Below are 16,937 nucleotides of genomic sequence, written 5' to 3'. Positions count from 1 at the left end.
ACCCTTCGAAATCTTGCAAAAGATTGGGAATGTATCTTACAAGTTAGATTTACCTGCTTTTATGGAGAGAATCCATCCGGTTTTCCATGTTACCATGTTACGAAAGTTTGTGTCAGATCCGGGCAAGGTTCTTAATGAACCTGATGTAGAGATCCTAGGAGATCTCATCTATGTTGAGCAGCCAGTGCGGATCATAGACACTCAAATCAGAAAGCTGAGGAATAAGAAAATCGCGATGGTAAAAGTCCTTTGGAATCACTACAATATGGAAGAGTGCACCTGGGAGACCCGGGAGTCCATGATCCAGCAATACTCCTATCTCTTTTAAGGTAAGTGTTTTAAGTTTTATGTGTTTTCTTGATGTTATGTTTGCTATGTTGAACATTTGGGGACGAATGTTCTTAAGGGGGGGAGAATGTAATACCCGGCTAGACTCCAGCATTGGAATTCCAATCTTCCGACGGAATCCCGTTGGAATCCGGAATCTCAGATATCAGAACCTCTTAGAAGGGTAAAATAAGTTTTCACAAAATGAATTTTATGGTTTTACTGATGGTTTTTGTATTAAAGACCTTTAAAAGAAAGAAAAATATTTTGGAATGAAAACCCAGGTTCGACCGCCGAACATGGTGCTGCCACGGGAGCTCTCCTTTCGGCCCTCGAAGGTGGTTTGGCCAGCCACCTATAAGAGGCCTCCAGTCCAAAAATGGGAGAGTTCCTCTCTCCATTTTTGGGAACTCTCCCATTTTCGGACAAAGGTGAGTTCTTGCGCTTCCATTGTTGATTTTGTTGTTTTTCCTTCAAATCCTTCAAAATATTCATGAGTTTTCTCTTGTTTTTGAAGGATTAAGTTTGAATCCAAGATTTTAAAGTTTGGAGACCATTTCTCCTCAATTCCAAGCTTGGGTCACATCTACCTTAGATTTTCAAGAGGTAAGCATAGATCATTGCCTTTTCCTATGTTTTAAGTAAGTTTTAGAAAGGGTTGAGTGTTAAAAATGCATGTTTTGGTTAGATCTAAAGCTTTAGGGTTTATGTTAGTTTTGATGATGAATGCTTGCTCTTATGATGTTTTATGGTTGTTTGTTGGGGTTTAGGCTAGTTTTATGCCCCTTATGCTTAATGAGTGTGTATGCATGTTTTGAGGAGTTGGATGTGAGGATTTGGAGAGTTTTGGTAGGGTTCTGCCATTCTGGAGAACCCAGGTTCGGCCGTCGAAGCAGGATTTGGCCGCCGAAGCAGGGTTTGGCCGCCGAACCTGCCTGTGGAGGTAGCCTTTGGCTGCCTAATTTGCCCCCGAAAGGATGGACTTTTAGATCTGTGAAGGGGTTAGGCCGCCGAACCTGCCCCTGAAGGTTAGTGACTTTCGGATCTGTGGAGTCCTTCGGCTGCCGAAAATCCCCTGTCCAGCCTTCTTTTGCTTGATTCATATGCATGTTTTGTTATGTTTTAGGGTGTTTTTGGGGAGTCGTTTAGAGTCTTGTTAGAGTTATGTTTGGTCTCTCATTTGAGTCCATCTGTATAGGATCGGACCAGGGAGACTGTAGAGGCTTGCAGTGAGGTAACTATGCCAGTTAAGTCAAGCGTCAGCCATAGGTGAGTAGAACTAAACTAATCTATTGTTTTAAAGTAATCAAACTTTTGAGCATGTTTATGCATCACGAATTCCATGTTATATAATAGGTTGTTTGCATTAGAATTTACGAATATGATGCATTACATAATTTACTTTTGTTGTGGATAGATATTGGATGACCCACTAGCCCTCGAGCATGTTATGTTATAATGGATACATAAGTCTAGGTGAGGCCCATTCTACGCCCCTGGCATTATGTAAGGGAAAGTCCAGGTGAGGCCCATTCTACGCCCCTGGCATATTGGATATGTTATGTTATGTTTAAGCAAAAGTCCTGAGTAGCACCCGTAGTGGGCCGGGCACATTGGATTATGTAGAGGGTTACTGGTGACAAGTCCATCTTGTTGTGAATTGTTTGTGTTGTGACACATTTCATATGAGCATATGTTTATTAAACTGTTTTATGTTCTACTCACTAGGCTCTTGTAGCTTATCCATTTCCCCTAACCCCAGGTTTGCAGGAGCACAGATAGCTTGGGAGAGTCGGCTCAGCTTTTGGTACAGTTTTAATGTGATAGAATAATAGTGGACATGTAATATCTTATGAATTAAAATTGTGCTTTGCCCTAATGATAGTTTTGTAATATCGGTTTACATGATCGTTATGTAAAAGTTTTATGTTTATGTTATGTTAAACCAAGTTGAGGCATGTATGTTGACCATACTGGAGTATTTGATGAGGGCTCTAGTATGGGTTTTATGTTTTCAGTTTATGATACATGCACAGGTTAAGCTTGGTTTCATGAAATGTTTAAGTTATTATGTTGATGTATGATCATGTATGGGATTTTATCAGGTACACAGGATGTATAGTAGGCTTGCTACGGGTTCTGGCGACCTTAAGTCGATCTGAATCCTAGCGCCGGTAGCGGTCCGGTTTCCGGGTCGTTACATTGCTATGGTGAAAAATATATAACATTACTCATTAGAGAGAATAATAAAGATGTGTCAATAACGAAACATGACTTATTTTAGCAATTGGTGTTGATTTGCCCAATTCATTGAGAAAAAGAAAATTCAGCACAGGCAAATACCTTAAAAGCACAAATTAAAAACTGTTCCAATAGTCAAAGACTATGAACAGAGCTAGTAGCCACTTGGACAGGTGACCAACTGAGTAATCGGGGGTGGGTATCACAAATATGTACCCTTACGTCAAAAGGTTGGTGACTTTTTCAGGTAAGGATAAAAGTGCAAAAAGCTGAATAAAGTGCTTCAAGTAAAGGCAAATCACTCCAAGAGCTAGAAAGAGTCTAAAATAAACAAAGAATAAGTGCATGAATAAGTAAAATCTCTCTAATGAGGAAAACAATTACTAACCATGGTGGGTAAAGGGAAACGAGGAGAGAGGAAAGTAACATTGGTGCATGCACACTTCACTGCAATGCTTTAAATTAGGGGTCTAGGGTAAGAGTTTAAGTGGAAATAAATGATCAAGTAGCAAAGAGAGCTTGTTTGACTAAGTTTATTTGCTTAAGGACAAGCAAAGGGTTATGTGTGGGGGTATTTGATCAAGCCAAATTTAGACCCATTTTTCATGTTGATATTAATGTTAATTTATACATTTTCTACCTAATTTTATGGTTTTGATCTTATTTTGCAAAAAATGGTGTAAAAAAGTAATTTGGTAAAAATAGCCTTAAAACTACCCAAAAGAGAATAAAAGAGATCAAGTCCGTTTGCCCAAACCAAGCTGCAGCTGAAATGGGAGAATGATGATTTGTTGTTTGACCAGACTGTTTGCCCAAACAAATTGGGCAAACAGACCCGCAGAACAAAGGCAAAAAAACATACAGCACCAAGACAGACTGTTTGAACGAGTTATTTGCCCAAACAACCTGGGCAAATAGAGTCTGCGACAGCAGACAGTAGAATCGCGGAAAATTCAAATTTCAAATCTTTAAGAAGTCTTTTCCTCCCCAAACACGTGAATACAGCTCAGCAAATCTTCAAGACACCTCAGCATTCTATCTCACATATTTAGGAAGCCAAATCTCAAGAAAATCCAATTGCCTTCAAAGAATCCAACTCCAATTGGGAAAAGAAATCTAATCCAAACAAGGAAACTTAGGGCTGCTCAAATCAATTATAAATAGAGGATCAAACCAGCAAAAGGAAGACTCCATCTTTGGAAAGATCACCAGCAGCTGCACGCTACATCAGCCGCCCGCTGGCCCTCCTTCTTCTTTCTTGTTTTCTTTCTTTATTTTCTTGTTAGTTTCAGCCATGAGTGGCTGAAACCCTTTTTTCTAGTTGAAGATTAGGTGAAACTTCAAGTTGTTTATGGATTGTGAGATCTGAACATATATTGTTTATCTTTTCTTTATCAATATTTATGCAATTCCATGCTTAATTCTATTGTTGCTTTGTTATTTAGATCAATAGGGCCCATTGATTCTTGATTGCAAAGCGATAATTTGTTAGTTTGTATAGTTTGAAGTCCGTAATTGCTTGAATTATTCAAACACAAGTAACTCTTGGTGTAAAAACCAAGGAGATTGCACAATCTAACAAGATCACCATACGTTTCGGTAGCTAGAATTATATCTCTCTATTTCTTAATGCAATTAACAGTTGTATGATGCTAAAAGCCCCAAGGACGTTCCTTAGCAACTTGTTGATTAGTGATTAATTAGAGAATGTTTCCTAGTTATTCTATACTTAAGGAGGGATATGGTGGTGAGAAGCGTTTTTCACCTTCATAACTAATTTATTGAGTCAAATAAAAGAATATAAGTGTTAATGATCAATCCCAACAACTGAAGTGGATCTAATTCTTCAACTAAACTTTTTTCATTATTAAATTCTCTTTACTTTATCATTTGCTTTACGTTATTGCTTTTACTTCTAGTCTAGTTCATCAATCTCAAAACCCCCCTTTTATTTTATTTTCAGTTTATTTACTTGGTTTTGATAAGAAAAATATGTAAGTATCAATTCCTTGTGAATTCGATCCTTTTACCACTATCAACAGTTATAAAATTATGGATAACCAAAAAGGTTATTTTTTACCGGTTTCAACAACCGCACAGTCATCGGCTCACTGCTTCCCTCCTGTTGCTGTGTTGCTGACTCCTTTAACTATATGAATTTCTCTGCATTATAAAATTTTATTAACTTAATATTAATTTGATAAGATTTTAGTAAAATAAAAATTAATTGTAACTTAATATATTATCAACTTACATAAATAGATTGGGACCTAACATTAACAAACTCATCTATCCCTTTTCTCTTATGCGTGGCTTCAAAAAGCTCATAAGAATGTGATTCTCTTTCTAAATTTTCTCTCTGTTAACAAGTATATTAAGAATAACAGTTAACATGGCAAAAAATATATATAAATAAATAAATATTTTTGCAATTATTAATACCATCCTCTGCTGTGGATATTTTGTGAAACTGAACCACAAGCATGTCGAAAAATGTTAGATCATGCTCCTTTAGCCTCACTGCATCTATTAGTAGAAAATTTTTCACACTTCTCTTTGTACTCAGAAATGTTCCAAACTTCATGCCACTTCCTTAAAACAGAATTTAGTGTAGTTAGATTCTTCGTCTTTTCCTTTCTGAATTCACATATAAGCCCCCTATATCTCCCAACAGTTTCTTTCTTCCATGCAATTTTCACCAAACTCCTTTGTGTCATTTGGTACAGTCTTCCAATAGTGACCTTTCGCTACCAATCATTCTTTTATTATGATAATGATTTTGCGACTATACAACTCCGATAGATACAACCTATATTTACAATAATGAGTGTTTAAAGGATAACAATGACATTAAAATTAACAAAAAAATAATTCATTCTTACATATTATTAATGAAAAATGATTTGTTGGAATGACTGCGTATTGCCTACAGCAGTGGTCAAAGTCACAGATGACCTATAAGGATCGATTGATACAGATGCTAATGTATGAAAATAAAGTTGCTTTGTACATAGTAGCTAACCCTGTATTTTATAGAAGAACAAAGCAATATCAACATAGATTGTAACATTGTGCAGATCAAATGAAGGTTTTTGTTCCTCCTTCTCATGTTGCTACTCATTTGCAACTAGCTGACTTTTTTACCTAGTCTCTTTACCGGCGAAGTTCATTTAAAATTTGTCCAAGTTGAATATGGCATTGATCCCACCATATTCAACTTGAGAGGGGTTGTAGAAATAATATGTATCATATATAATGCACTTACTTTGTATTCTATCTTGATTTGTGTATATAGCTTCAGCTAGCCTTAATGCTATACTTCAATTCATTTTTTAAAATAATAAGAAAACAACTTTTCTCTAAAATCTACATGCTTTGCCAAACTTTACAAGGGCACCAACAATTTGAACATATTTCCCACATTCGCTCAATTAAGTCTACGTCTTATCTGATTTAAGGGGTTTAGTATATGGGATAATTTTTACGAAAGTAATTAATTGATTAAGGAGAAATCAACTTTCTAAAAAATATATATAAAAAAAGTCTATCAAATCAATAAATTTAGCACTTATTAAAAATTTAAAATTCCTTGATACAACTATCCCAACTAAACAAAGTTTAAGTTTAAATTGTAAGATTGATTTAACTTTTAAAGATATCTTTATTACTATTATTGTTATTATTTATTTAAATGTTACATTTCATCCCAATATTTATTAAGGGAAGTTAAATTTTTTAGCCCATTTTTAACTTTTTGTTCGTGTTAACTAAAAAATTTCAATTTTAAACTAATTTAGCCCAATTTTAGAATATCAGTTATCGTTATCCCCTGCGTTTCCCTCATGAAAACTCTCCTCATCAGTCCCACCAAACTCATAATTCTCATAAATCCTGTATTGGTCGAGACCATCCTCCTTGCAAACCTCATCATCACTATCTTCCCTCTCATACATCCAAGCTCCCAATCTACCCAACGCCAATTGGCACCAGATAATTCCCAATCTTCCCTAGAGATTTCTTATGTGAGCTTTGTCCTACGAAGTCTAGAATTCGATTAAGTTTTCTTTCATTTCAGGGAAGCCGTTATTATTATTATTATTATTAAAATGGTTTTTGAAATCTGAGGATGCCAGAGAATACAAGACAAACGTCTTACATTCTTAGCCATAATTCACAGGGAACTATGGAAAAGCATTTGGAGTCTGGAACTTTCTCTATTGTCGATGGAAAGTAGCAGACATGGATTCGGAGCAGGGAGGGACATTTTGAAAATTTTGTATATATAAATATATGTTATTAAAAATTTTCTCACTTAATATCATTTGCCAGTTTAATTATATTTCTTCTAACTTCTGTTTTTATATCCTTTAAAATGGAAAATAAAAATCTTTGTTAAAATTAAAATTGTACTTTTAACTGTTGAAGTTTAATTAAATTTACCAGGTGAAAGGACAATGGATTTAGATTGAAAGTTCCACTGAGATACTTCTTTCCATGGGTTTCTATTGGTGAAGTAATTCTTGTACACTTTTATACGGTGTGCTTGCTTGTTTAGGATTGGCACCCAATTATAACACACGGTTCGGCTGTCATCTGAGTCAAAACTCCAGGTGCTGGGGGACTCCATCTCCAGTCCCTCTAAGCCAAGCCTGGCATGGTTTCAGGATTTGAAGATGCTTCTGTACTTGGTCATCAATTTTAATAGTTGCGGTGCAGGTTGTCCTCCATTATAGGCCAACGAATTAAGAAAAAATTATCATGACAAAATTTGTGAACATTAATCTTGCTAGCTCGTTCGGGATGGACAAAGCATTAAGAGAAAGTAAGCATAGCAGTCTCAAATTAAAAGCATTGAAGTGAGTAGCATATCCATTCTCAACCGCCGTGGTTAGAGAGTGAATGTTGTCCTAATTAATTAAGTAGCATCCTAAATACAACACAAACCATATATAAGGCTTATACATATAAAGAGTATCTTGATCCATCTCCTGGTAAAAGTTCCACAGAGAGGAGGAGAGACAGAGAGAGAGAGAGGGAGAGGGAATGACCTAAGTCCTAACCATGGTTGGTGGGGTTAGAGGAGAAGAACCCGAGGGAATCAAAATATCTCCCTCGGGTTGTATGCATGTGCTGTGAGCTCCACATCCATTTATGGAGTTCTCAGCTTGATGTTGAAACAAGGTAAAATCTAGATGCCCAAAAAAGAAAAAACACTAACCCTCCTATTTTTTCCTAAAAGAGGCTAAATCTCCCAAAGTTTAGCCACAATGAATTTACAGGGAACTTACAAAAAGAAAACAGTTAATAATTTTTCTTCCCTCACCCTAAGGGAAGGTTGTTGGTTAAAGCACTTCAAGATTTTAAAAGTGAAGTTGGTAAAAAGAATATATATTTATGAAATAACATGATTGAGTGGTCCTAGCTAGCTCTAAAATCCTAAGACTAGCTAAGATGTCAATGCACAAAAACTGAGGGCATCCACGCCCGGCCATGATTTTGCTAAAATAGAACTGCTTCTTCATCTAGAGGTGATGATCTATTAATTGTTGGAGGGGATTAGGCACCAAAAGCTGGTTTTGAAAACGAAGGGCTTGCTATATTTGTGTTGCTGAATATACATTTTTTGCAAAACATTTCCTGGTGGATTAGCCTTCTCTAGGCTAGAATTTACAAATTAAAATATTATTTTGCATGATTAGCCCTTTCCAGGGCTAACGATCGAAAGACTGTTCCCACTCAAAGCTAATCCGATAGCTTGAGCTGGGTAATACATACACTTGATAGATTTGGTTCTCTTCAAGGAACCCTTTCTTTCAATAGTATATGCAATGGAAAAATGAAAGATGCATGACTCCAGTTTTTGGAGCGACTAGTGCTGTAACCCCTATGGGGGGTTTGAGTTAATAGAGAGGCAAAGAGAGAACCATGGTTAGGCCAAAGGTAGTTTGAGACCTCAAAAGAAGCAGATGAGGAAACATAGAAGTGGGGCCAATTGGCTAGAACGCGATAGTCTCTAGCGATGTGGAATTGGTGGAGCACGAAGAGCCATGGTCACGCCTGTGGCACAGCAAAACACACTGTCAAAGATATTAGTACTCCTTTCAATAGAAAATTTTGTCTTCATGCGAATTGAGGTAGGCATGCAGATGTAGTGATCAGTAATAACTAAAAAAGCCCAAATAAAGAAAATTAAAATATCTTTGTTAACTCAAAAAATTTTTTATATTTACTTCTTATATATATATATATATACACACATATATATAAAGATGAAGTAAATGGAAGCCAAGTCAAAGCACAAATATAGGAGAATATACATGTCATATTAAAGAGTAAATACCTGATTGCAAAGCTGCAGTTGGTGCAAGAGACATGGGCGCACCATAGTGCTGGGGGTACGCACCATTTGAATTAATGGCTGAATACTGAAACAAATGGTGAGGATACTGAACACCATAGCTTTGCCCTGAAGTGTAGCCAGGAGCTCCTCCGCCACTCCCCTCTCCAAATTGGAGATAGGGATAAAAAGCAGTTGCTGCACCTGTCATCATCCCTCCAGGGCCAGTTCCATACATAGAATACTGCGCAGTTGCCCCTCCATATACACTGTAGTAGCTCTGAACACATTTCAGAAAAGTTAATTATTTCAGAATCCATATTTATGCCTTCGTACATATATTTCAGTACTGATTGCATTGGCTCATTGCTTCACATGTAACATGCCACTTGGACACTGAATTTAGGTGTATCATTTTATTTTTTGAATTTTTTACATATAGACAAGAGCTTATGGCTAGTATATAGTCAGTCCAAGTTTTCACTGATTTGTCCTTTTTCCTATTTCTCACAGTTCCTTAAGAATTTTAGAAGGCTGTGATATTTTTTATAAGCACATAAATAAAATGGTAAGGCTGTGTGATATTTTATCGAGTGAGGGAGTGGATCAAAGAAGTGCCCGCAGCTCCATATTTTCAAATCGATTAAACAAGTAAAAGTATTAATACCCCTAGCTGAAAGTGAACAATTCATTACGCATTCACTGCTATGGTTGCGTTAGATGCGATAAAATGAACCATTCAATTAATCTTGCTTGTTAGAAAGGAGAGTAGACAGTAGTGTAAAACTATTGAATGTCTCGCCATGCTTGGCCTACCAATCATGATGATTAATGTCCAATCATAGTAACAGTACAGAAAAACACCAAACTTCCACTAACCCCTTCTTTCTGAATAATATTTGTCTGATAGTTAATAATAATAAAAATATTGTAAGAGAAATTGAATGCAAAAGGAAAGAGAAGAATGGTGGAGATAATAGTAATGAAAAGTAAAGGAGTCAATAATAATAATGAAATGTAAAGAAGTCTCTGTCTGCTAAAAGCATGCTTGAAAACGCATCCTAGGTCTCTTAAAAAAAAGCATCCTAGGGAAAAATGTGCAAAAGAGAAAAGTAAAGTCGAAATTTGTACAAACCGCCGGGTAAGTGTAGTCTGGCGAGTATGGAGAGTACCTGAAATGGTGTTTAAAGAAAAGAAAATGTGAAAGAGAAAAGTTAGGCTCGTGACTTGCACTTGATGAATCTTCATTTATAGTAAAGTGATGGCACTTATGAAATGCATATATTAAGGGAAATGAACGGGGAATCCACTCTTTATGAATTTTTCCTATTGCTTATCACAAATATATATATATATATATTGCATACGGATCAATAGATGTGGAAATGATAGCGCTTGTGGGAAGAGAGAGGTGTATATTACTGTATGAGGTGCTGGCCACGTGCTCATGTTTAACACAGTTTTGTTAGGTCCAAATGGGTATTTGTGCGTATTATCATATGTCTCATTGAGATGCATGCATGTCTTGGGGAAGAAAGAAAAGCAAGATATATCATAAGTCCTGTAAATTATGCATCCTTGCATTTTTTTACTCATAAAAATTCAATATTTATATGCATTATGAAGGATGAAATCTACTAAGGAGAACATAAACCAAATGCATTAAATAATCTACCTCATTTATGAAGAGAAAATATTATATAATATATTGGCTATTTCAAATGTGATAATTTCTATAAAATAGCAAATTATTATGAATGTTTTATAAGCAAATTTATTATGAATTAACATGTTTATATGGTAGGTTTAAGAAGTTACAAACCAATAAGCAATTTTTTTGTTTTTTTTAAAGGATCATTATATTTATATATGTATCCATTTTTTACAATGTTGCACCGTATCATATTGCACCACTCTTAACTGTATAATTGCTAGAGAGAGAATAATGTACTAGACGGATAAATGTAGGAGCGTGATTGACAACCCTAGTTTAATGGGTTGGATGTGCATGACTTTTTTTTTTTTGGGTCAAAGATGTGCATGAGTTGGCAATGCACGTGCATTCAGCATCCCGGGATATAAACGAGAGAATTTAAAAAAAAAAAAAAGCATACCCATAAACATTATAAGGTATGCCTTGCTGGATGGCATAATGAGGGAAGGATGCTGCTGAAGGAAAAGCTGTTCCCACCCCACCACCAAAACCTGTCTGAAAAGAGCTCATTACCCTAAAGTTCCGACCTGCTCCTCCTGCAACGTTATCACAAAATTCATTTATTTTTGTACCAAAGATTACCTAGCAAAATATAACTTACCCCTAAGATCTGGATTTGCAAAGTTCAAAAAGGAAGACAAAGTCGGGATGCATCATTTCTATATTTCAGATGAAATGGTTCTTGAACAATAATAATACACTGAAATAGAAAATAATGTATTTGCTTAACAGGTATACGTGGAAAGGTCCTCCATTCTCTCCCTCTCTCTCAAGTAAAATTAACTTGTATTATGGATCTAGTCCAAACAAGAAAAAATAGAACTTTCCCTGCTGGGAAGAATATTCATATGCTGTAGTTTGATTCGACTGCGTGAAATGCATTGTTCAAAACGGAATATTTTTGGACCCATTTAAGTTTTGCAGTTAAATAAAGAAACACAATATGCATATAAAAACCACCAAGGCTCAACTTAGTAATTCACAAAAAAAAAAAAAAAAGAAAGAAAAACTTAGCAGCTAGAAATGAATCGACCAATAAACTGTAAGGTTTGCTGATCAAAGAACAAGAAATGCATGAGATATATAGCATCTCCCGCACGATGAAGGATAAAATGAAATACATTGCAAACAACATTTCGGATCTGAAATAAATGATAATGCTCCCAAGTATAACCAGTTAAAATCCGATCCAAATATATGGCATGAAATAATAACAGGATAGTAAAACAAGAAAAACGTAAGTAACATTTAGTACCATGCTTCGGAGTAGAAGGTTTGGATCTCTGAACTCCCAAAGATGCGAGGTTGCAATTAGCCCTTCTCCCATCTATCACAGGAGCAGCATCAACACAAGCCCTCATAGCTGCTTCTGGATCCCGAAAAGTTACCTAAGATATTCATGAAAACAGCACATTTTCCACATTAACTGAAAATTTTCTTAATTATATATGTTTCAATTCTTTATCTTCAAGATCTAGCTATAAAATCATAGAAAATGAAAGAAATAAGACATACAAATCCGTATCCCTTGGATCTGCCAGTGGCCTTATCGGTGATCACAACAGCCTCCAAGATCTCACCAAACTGCTCAAAGTACTTCTTCATGGTCTCTTTTTGCGTCTCCCAAGCCAAACCCCCAACAAACACCTTGGTATATGTAGTGTCACCGAACTGACTGGCCAAATTTGCTGGAGTCATCTTAATTATCTTCTCCTTGAGATCTCTTATTAGTTATCAACCTCAAACCAAAGACCAAATCCAAAGTCAGCAGCTACAAGAGAAAAAAACTTTGTATGTGTCAGATGATGAGACCTATCTATGTGGCACAATATAGACAAGTTATAGATGGATAGATCTAAGACAGGTATGAGGAAGAGAAAGGGAGAGACCCGCTTAAATTTAGACTTTAGAGGGATCTTCTCTTAGATTTAGAGATGGTGGTGTCGCTGAGCTGAGACAATTAGGTCAGAGAGAGAGAGAGAGAGAGAGAGAGAGAGAGAGAGAGAAATTTGGGAGGGAAGCGAGAGCAAAAGCAAGAAAAAGAAGAAAGCCCCTCTCATAATACGGACATGAATTATATACACCGCAGCCCCCACCTCTACCTCTTTCCCTTGTGCTCACTCTCTTTGTTTCGCGTCGTTGCCAATCTTATGTCATTACTTTCAAGGTTAACCTGCACGCTCTGTCGCGAGTGTGGGTATGGCACATGTGCTATTATTATGTCCGTCATAGCTGTACTTTGCATTATTTTATGAGAGAAACTACAATGACCAATTACGCTCTCAGTTTTCCTACTATTACAATTTTGCCGCTTGCTATGAGCTAAAGCCCCCAGTGGCAGAAACGGGACGGAGAAATTTACTTAAAACGGAGGGATAAGGGAATAAAATCACGCGGGAGGTCAAAGGTCAACCCTCTCCTAGTCTAATTTATTTTGCTGCGCGCGCACACATTCTATCGTTCTCATATATATACACAATTACATAGATGAAAAATACGGAATCGGTCAGTTCATATATAGACTATAGTTACGGCAGAACTCACATAAGAAGCGAAATTCATGATTGTGTATCTAGAGTTTTGATTATACTACGGATATACACAAGGATTACCCCATATATGTATATATATCTAAATGAGTCCGCTTATATAAAAAACAAAACAATCAAAATACCTAAGTTAATTTTTGCTCACCCTTTTCATCTTGCTCTTCTGCCTGTCTCACAACTCCACCACTAATGTTTGTTCTCTCTATCCTATGTGAGAGCCACCCAATTTTTCACGTCCTTGTCAACTTGCTCAAAAGTTGTGTTGTTTGTCTCTATGAGTTTCTAGACCAAGAAGAGATTAGATCGTTCATCGATTGCCGCCACATCTTCCACCGAAGCTGCTTCAACGATGGGTTGACTATGACCAGAAAAATCTATCCATTTTGCCTGATGCGGGTGATTCCCGAAGATATGCAAGAGGCTTTCAATGAGAGGCTATGGGCTACTTATGGAATTATTTGACTCTATTGTGAGAATTTTCAAGTAGGATTTCTTAGGAAGAGTATTTATTCTCTTCTATTTCTATTTTAAGGATTCTTTCGTATTGTTTTGATTTTTTTTTCTTTTTGAGTAATGTGACCTATAAAAAGCAAAGCTTATTTAGAAAAGAAAAAACTAAGGCATCTGCAATTGCTTTGAATGCAGACATTTATTGCACAAAGGTGAAATTGTTAGAAGAGTTCCCCAAGTTGCAAATATTGGTTATAAATAAAGTTACTAGTTGCCATTACACTAACTTGAGTATTGCAGTTGTCGTTACACACCAATCACTATACTTCTTTTCTTTTCTTTTTTACAAATCTAACATTTGGCCAAATCAACAAGGACTATTGGCAACATCATTTGGTTATATTGTTGGATCTGAAGAATTCTCTTCAGAAATTTCTTCAAAAATTTCATTATTAATTTTTAACTAAATCCTCTCTTCTTAAACATATTTTTCCTCAATTATTTTTCGCTTAAATATTTAATAATGGTTGCGAGGTCATGAAACCTTCTCATGCTATTACAAGAACATGGCTCCTATCCTAGCTAGAAGCGAATATAATACGTCGCTATCTTCTATTGAAGTCATGAAATCTTCAAGCAATATAAGGCCCGATAAGAGAATTCATAAGGGATAGCTTAAGGGGGATCCTACCCAAACTGAATGAATAGTCACCTTGAAAGTTAAAAAGAAGGTTGAGGATAAAGCTTTCATGGATGAGACACCCCAAAGCATGGATTGGGAGTTAGTTCAGATAGTACAAAAGTATTAGAAGGAGCATGATGATGATTATAAACTGTGGCATGGCTCACCTTTAGTAGAGAGATGCTAAGCCATTTCCGTCAAAATTTAAGCTCCTCACATAGTCAAATATGATATTTTTTTTCTAGTAAAAATATTTCAAATGATAATAATTTAGTTTTTATTGACGTTGAAATATTACTTATAATGAATCCACTTAATATTATTAATCTTAATGAGAGTAACTCTAGCATTGATAAATTAATTTGTCAATTTTAATCGTGACAAGTGAAGTTCATCACACATTCTCCATCTTTGATTTGAAATTGAAGGAGAAAACGTATTGTTACTCCACAAGATAAAAGAGAAGTACAGAAATATGAATAAGTCTCTCACATACCACATAACTTGTCAAGAAAAATGGATTAATAATTCAAATAACAAAAGATGAGATGGAACATTATGAAATCAAACCAAATTCAGGAATTGAGAAATTTATCAGTGATATGCATGAAAAGCTACTGGGACTAGGAATGTAAATGAACCAAACTATTCGTGAGCTATTTGAGGTTCAGCTCCAAAAAAACTCGATCGGACTCGACTCAATTACTAAATAAGCCAAGCTTGAGCTTAATGTTTAGGTTTATTTAGTAAATGAGCCAAAGTTGAGCTCTATAGCATTAGGCTCGTAAGGATCATAAGGATCATGAGCTCGGCTCATTTCCGAGTTTATGAGCAGGCTCACAAACAATCTTGTTAAGTAGGCTGAGATTAATATCATAAGGAAGTTAAGCTCAAATCCTGCATATACTTTCATGAATCGAATCTAAATTTTCTAAAGTTTAGCTCTATATAGTTTAATTATACTATTAAAACTTGCAAATATTCAGAGCATTAGGATTTAAGAGCTATATACTTATATAACTAAAATTATTTAGTTTTAAACTTATTAATTTTAAATTAAAACTCATTATACATTCTAACAAATTGAACTATTCATGAATTGTTCGAGACTAAACTCGATAAAAACTCGACTCTCTAAACTCATTTGATAAATGAGTCAAACTTGAACTTATTAATACTTTGCTTGAGTTCGAAATGAGTAAAGATCGAGTTTGAAAAAATTTTAACGAATCAAGCTTGAGTTCTTCAAAACTCGACTCGGTTCGATTCATTTACACCCCTAACTAGGACAAATGATTTCTCATTTCAAAGTAGTTATCAATAATTGCACAAATAGCTGAGTATCTAGTATAATTTCTAGTACAATTAGGTGTATATAATAGTGCTATTAAACTAATGATGGTCTATTGTGATAATTAAGCTATAATAGCTTATATTAAGGATACTAAAATGGTAAAAATTCAAAGCATATTGATATTAAATATAATTTTGTAAGAGACTACTGCGCGGCTCTAGGAGAGTTCTTGTCAATATATCTCCTCTTCGCCTTTACCCATTTCAAACTTACACTTTTGATTTCACTTGCTGCTCTGCCTCTTGCATTGCTTCTGCTATCTTGCCCTTTCTCTTTCCAGTAATTCGCACCTTTCTGATCCGAGATATGTCCTATACTTCTCATGGCTTCTGATAGAATTTTCAATGTAGTGGGTCTGGTGTTCTCTATCACCCCTCCCTTTCTTTCTCATTACTTTTCCAGTGACTATTCTTATAACGACCCAAAAACCGGACCGCTACCGGCGCTAGGATCCAGATCGACATAAGGTCGCCGGGACTCGTAGCAAGCCAAACATACATCCTGAATACCTGTCAAATCCCATACATGATCATACATATCCATAAACATGAGAACTTTTTTTCTTTCTTTTACCAAGCTCAACCTGTGCATGCACATAAATATAAACATAAACCACACACTGGAGCCTCATCACATACTCCAATGGGGTATCTCAACAGACATCAAGCTTGATCGAACATAAACATCATAAGACATAGATCATGTATATACATGGGATTAATCAAACATACTATGGTCAAGCACAATTCTAATCCTCAATATCAATGTTACATAACATGACTGATTATAACCTTACTTCATTTTACAATTCATCATGTCCACATCTAACTATTACAAATCACAAGACTTTACTCTTCTTGACTCCCTGAACTAGCCCGTACCTGCAAACCTGGGGGATATAGGGAGAGGGGTGGGCTACTAGAGCCCAGTGAGCAGAATACTAAAACATTTAAAACATATGCCATCATGTAATGCATCATATCACAGACAAATCACATCAAGGGTGAACCTGTCACCAAATAGTCCCAGCATCATATCCGTGCCAGGCCGTAGAATGGGATCCTGGTCTTCCTGTCATATCATAGCATTACTTACCATTGCCCCAGGGCCTCATCTGGGCACCTGGTCTTCGTGTTCCATACCGTGCCAGGCCGTAGAATGGGGTCCTGGTCTTTTATACCGTGCCAGGCCGTAGAATGGGGTCCTGGTCTTTCCTCAGAGACTAATTGGATCATACAGTATTCACCCACATCCATAACAAAGAATGCAGTGCAACATATTCA

The 16,937-nt window shown here is 36.0% G+C and overlaps 1 protein-coding gene across 2 annotated transcripts; it reads right to left on the bottom strand.

Annotated features, from left to right (window-relative positions):
* Positions 1 to 7,380: 7,380 nt before the first annotated feature.
* On the bottom strand, positions 7,381 to 12,675 carry LOC110615304 (RNA-binding protein 24). Of its 2 annotated transcripts, none has more exons than XM_021757113.2 (7): positions 12,509 to 12,675; positions 12,135 to 12,390; positions 11,875 to 12,007; positions 11,020 to 11,155; positions 10,041 to 10,077; positions 8,909 to 9,185; positions 7,381 to 8,645 (listed from the first exon to the last, which is right to left on the bottom strand). In XM_021757113.2, exons 2-7 carry the CDS (start codon positions 12,315 to 12,317, stop codon positions 8,620 to 8,622), a joined length of 792 nt encoding a protein of 263 aa, XP_021612805.1. In that variant the 5' UTR covers positions 12,318 to 12,390; positions 12,509 to 12,675; the 3' UTR covers positions 7,381 to 8,619. The 2 variants fall into 2 exon arrangements, with proteins under 2 accessions (XP_021612805.1, XP_021612803.1); XM_021757111.2 differs by having other exon boundaries at positions 7,381 to 8,625.
* Between the last annotated feature and the right edge of the window lie 4,262 nt (positions 12,676 to 16,937).

Source organism: Manihot esculenta, chromosome 5, assembly GCF_001659605.2.
Source record: "Manihot esculenta cultivar AM560-2 chromosome 5, M.esculenta_v8, whole genome shotgun sequence".
NCBI classification, from domain to species: domain Eukaryota; kingdom Viridiplantae; phylum Streptophyta; class Magnoliopsida; order Malpighiales; family Euphorbiaceae; genus Manihot; species Manihot esculenta.
Note: the sequence above shows the minus strand (reverse complement) of the source record. Positions and strands in the feature narration are given on the sequence as shown.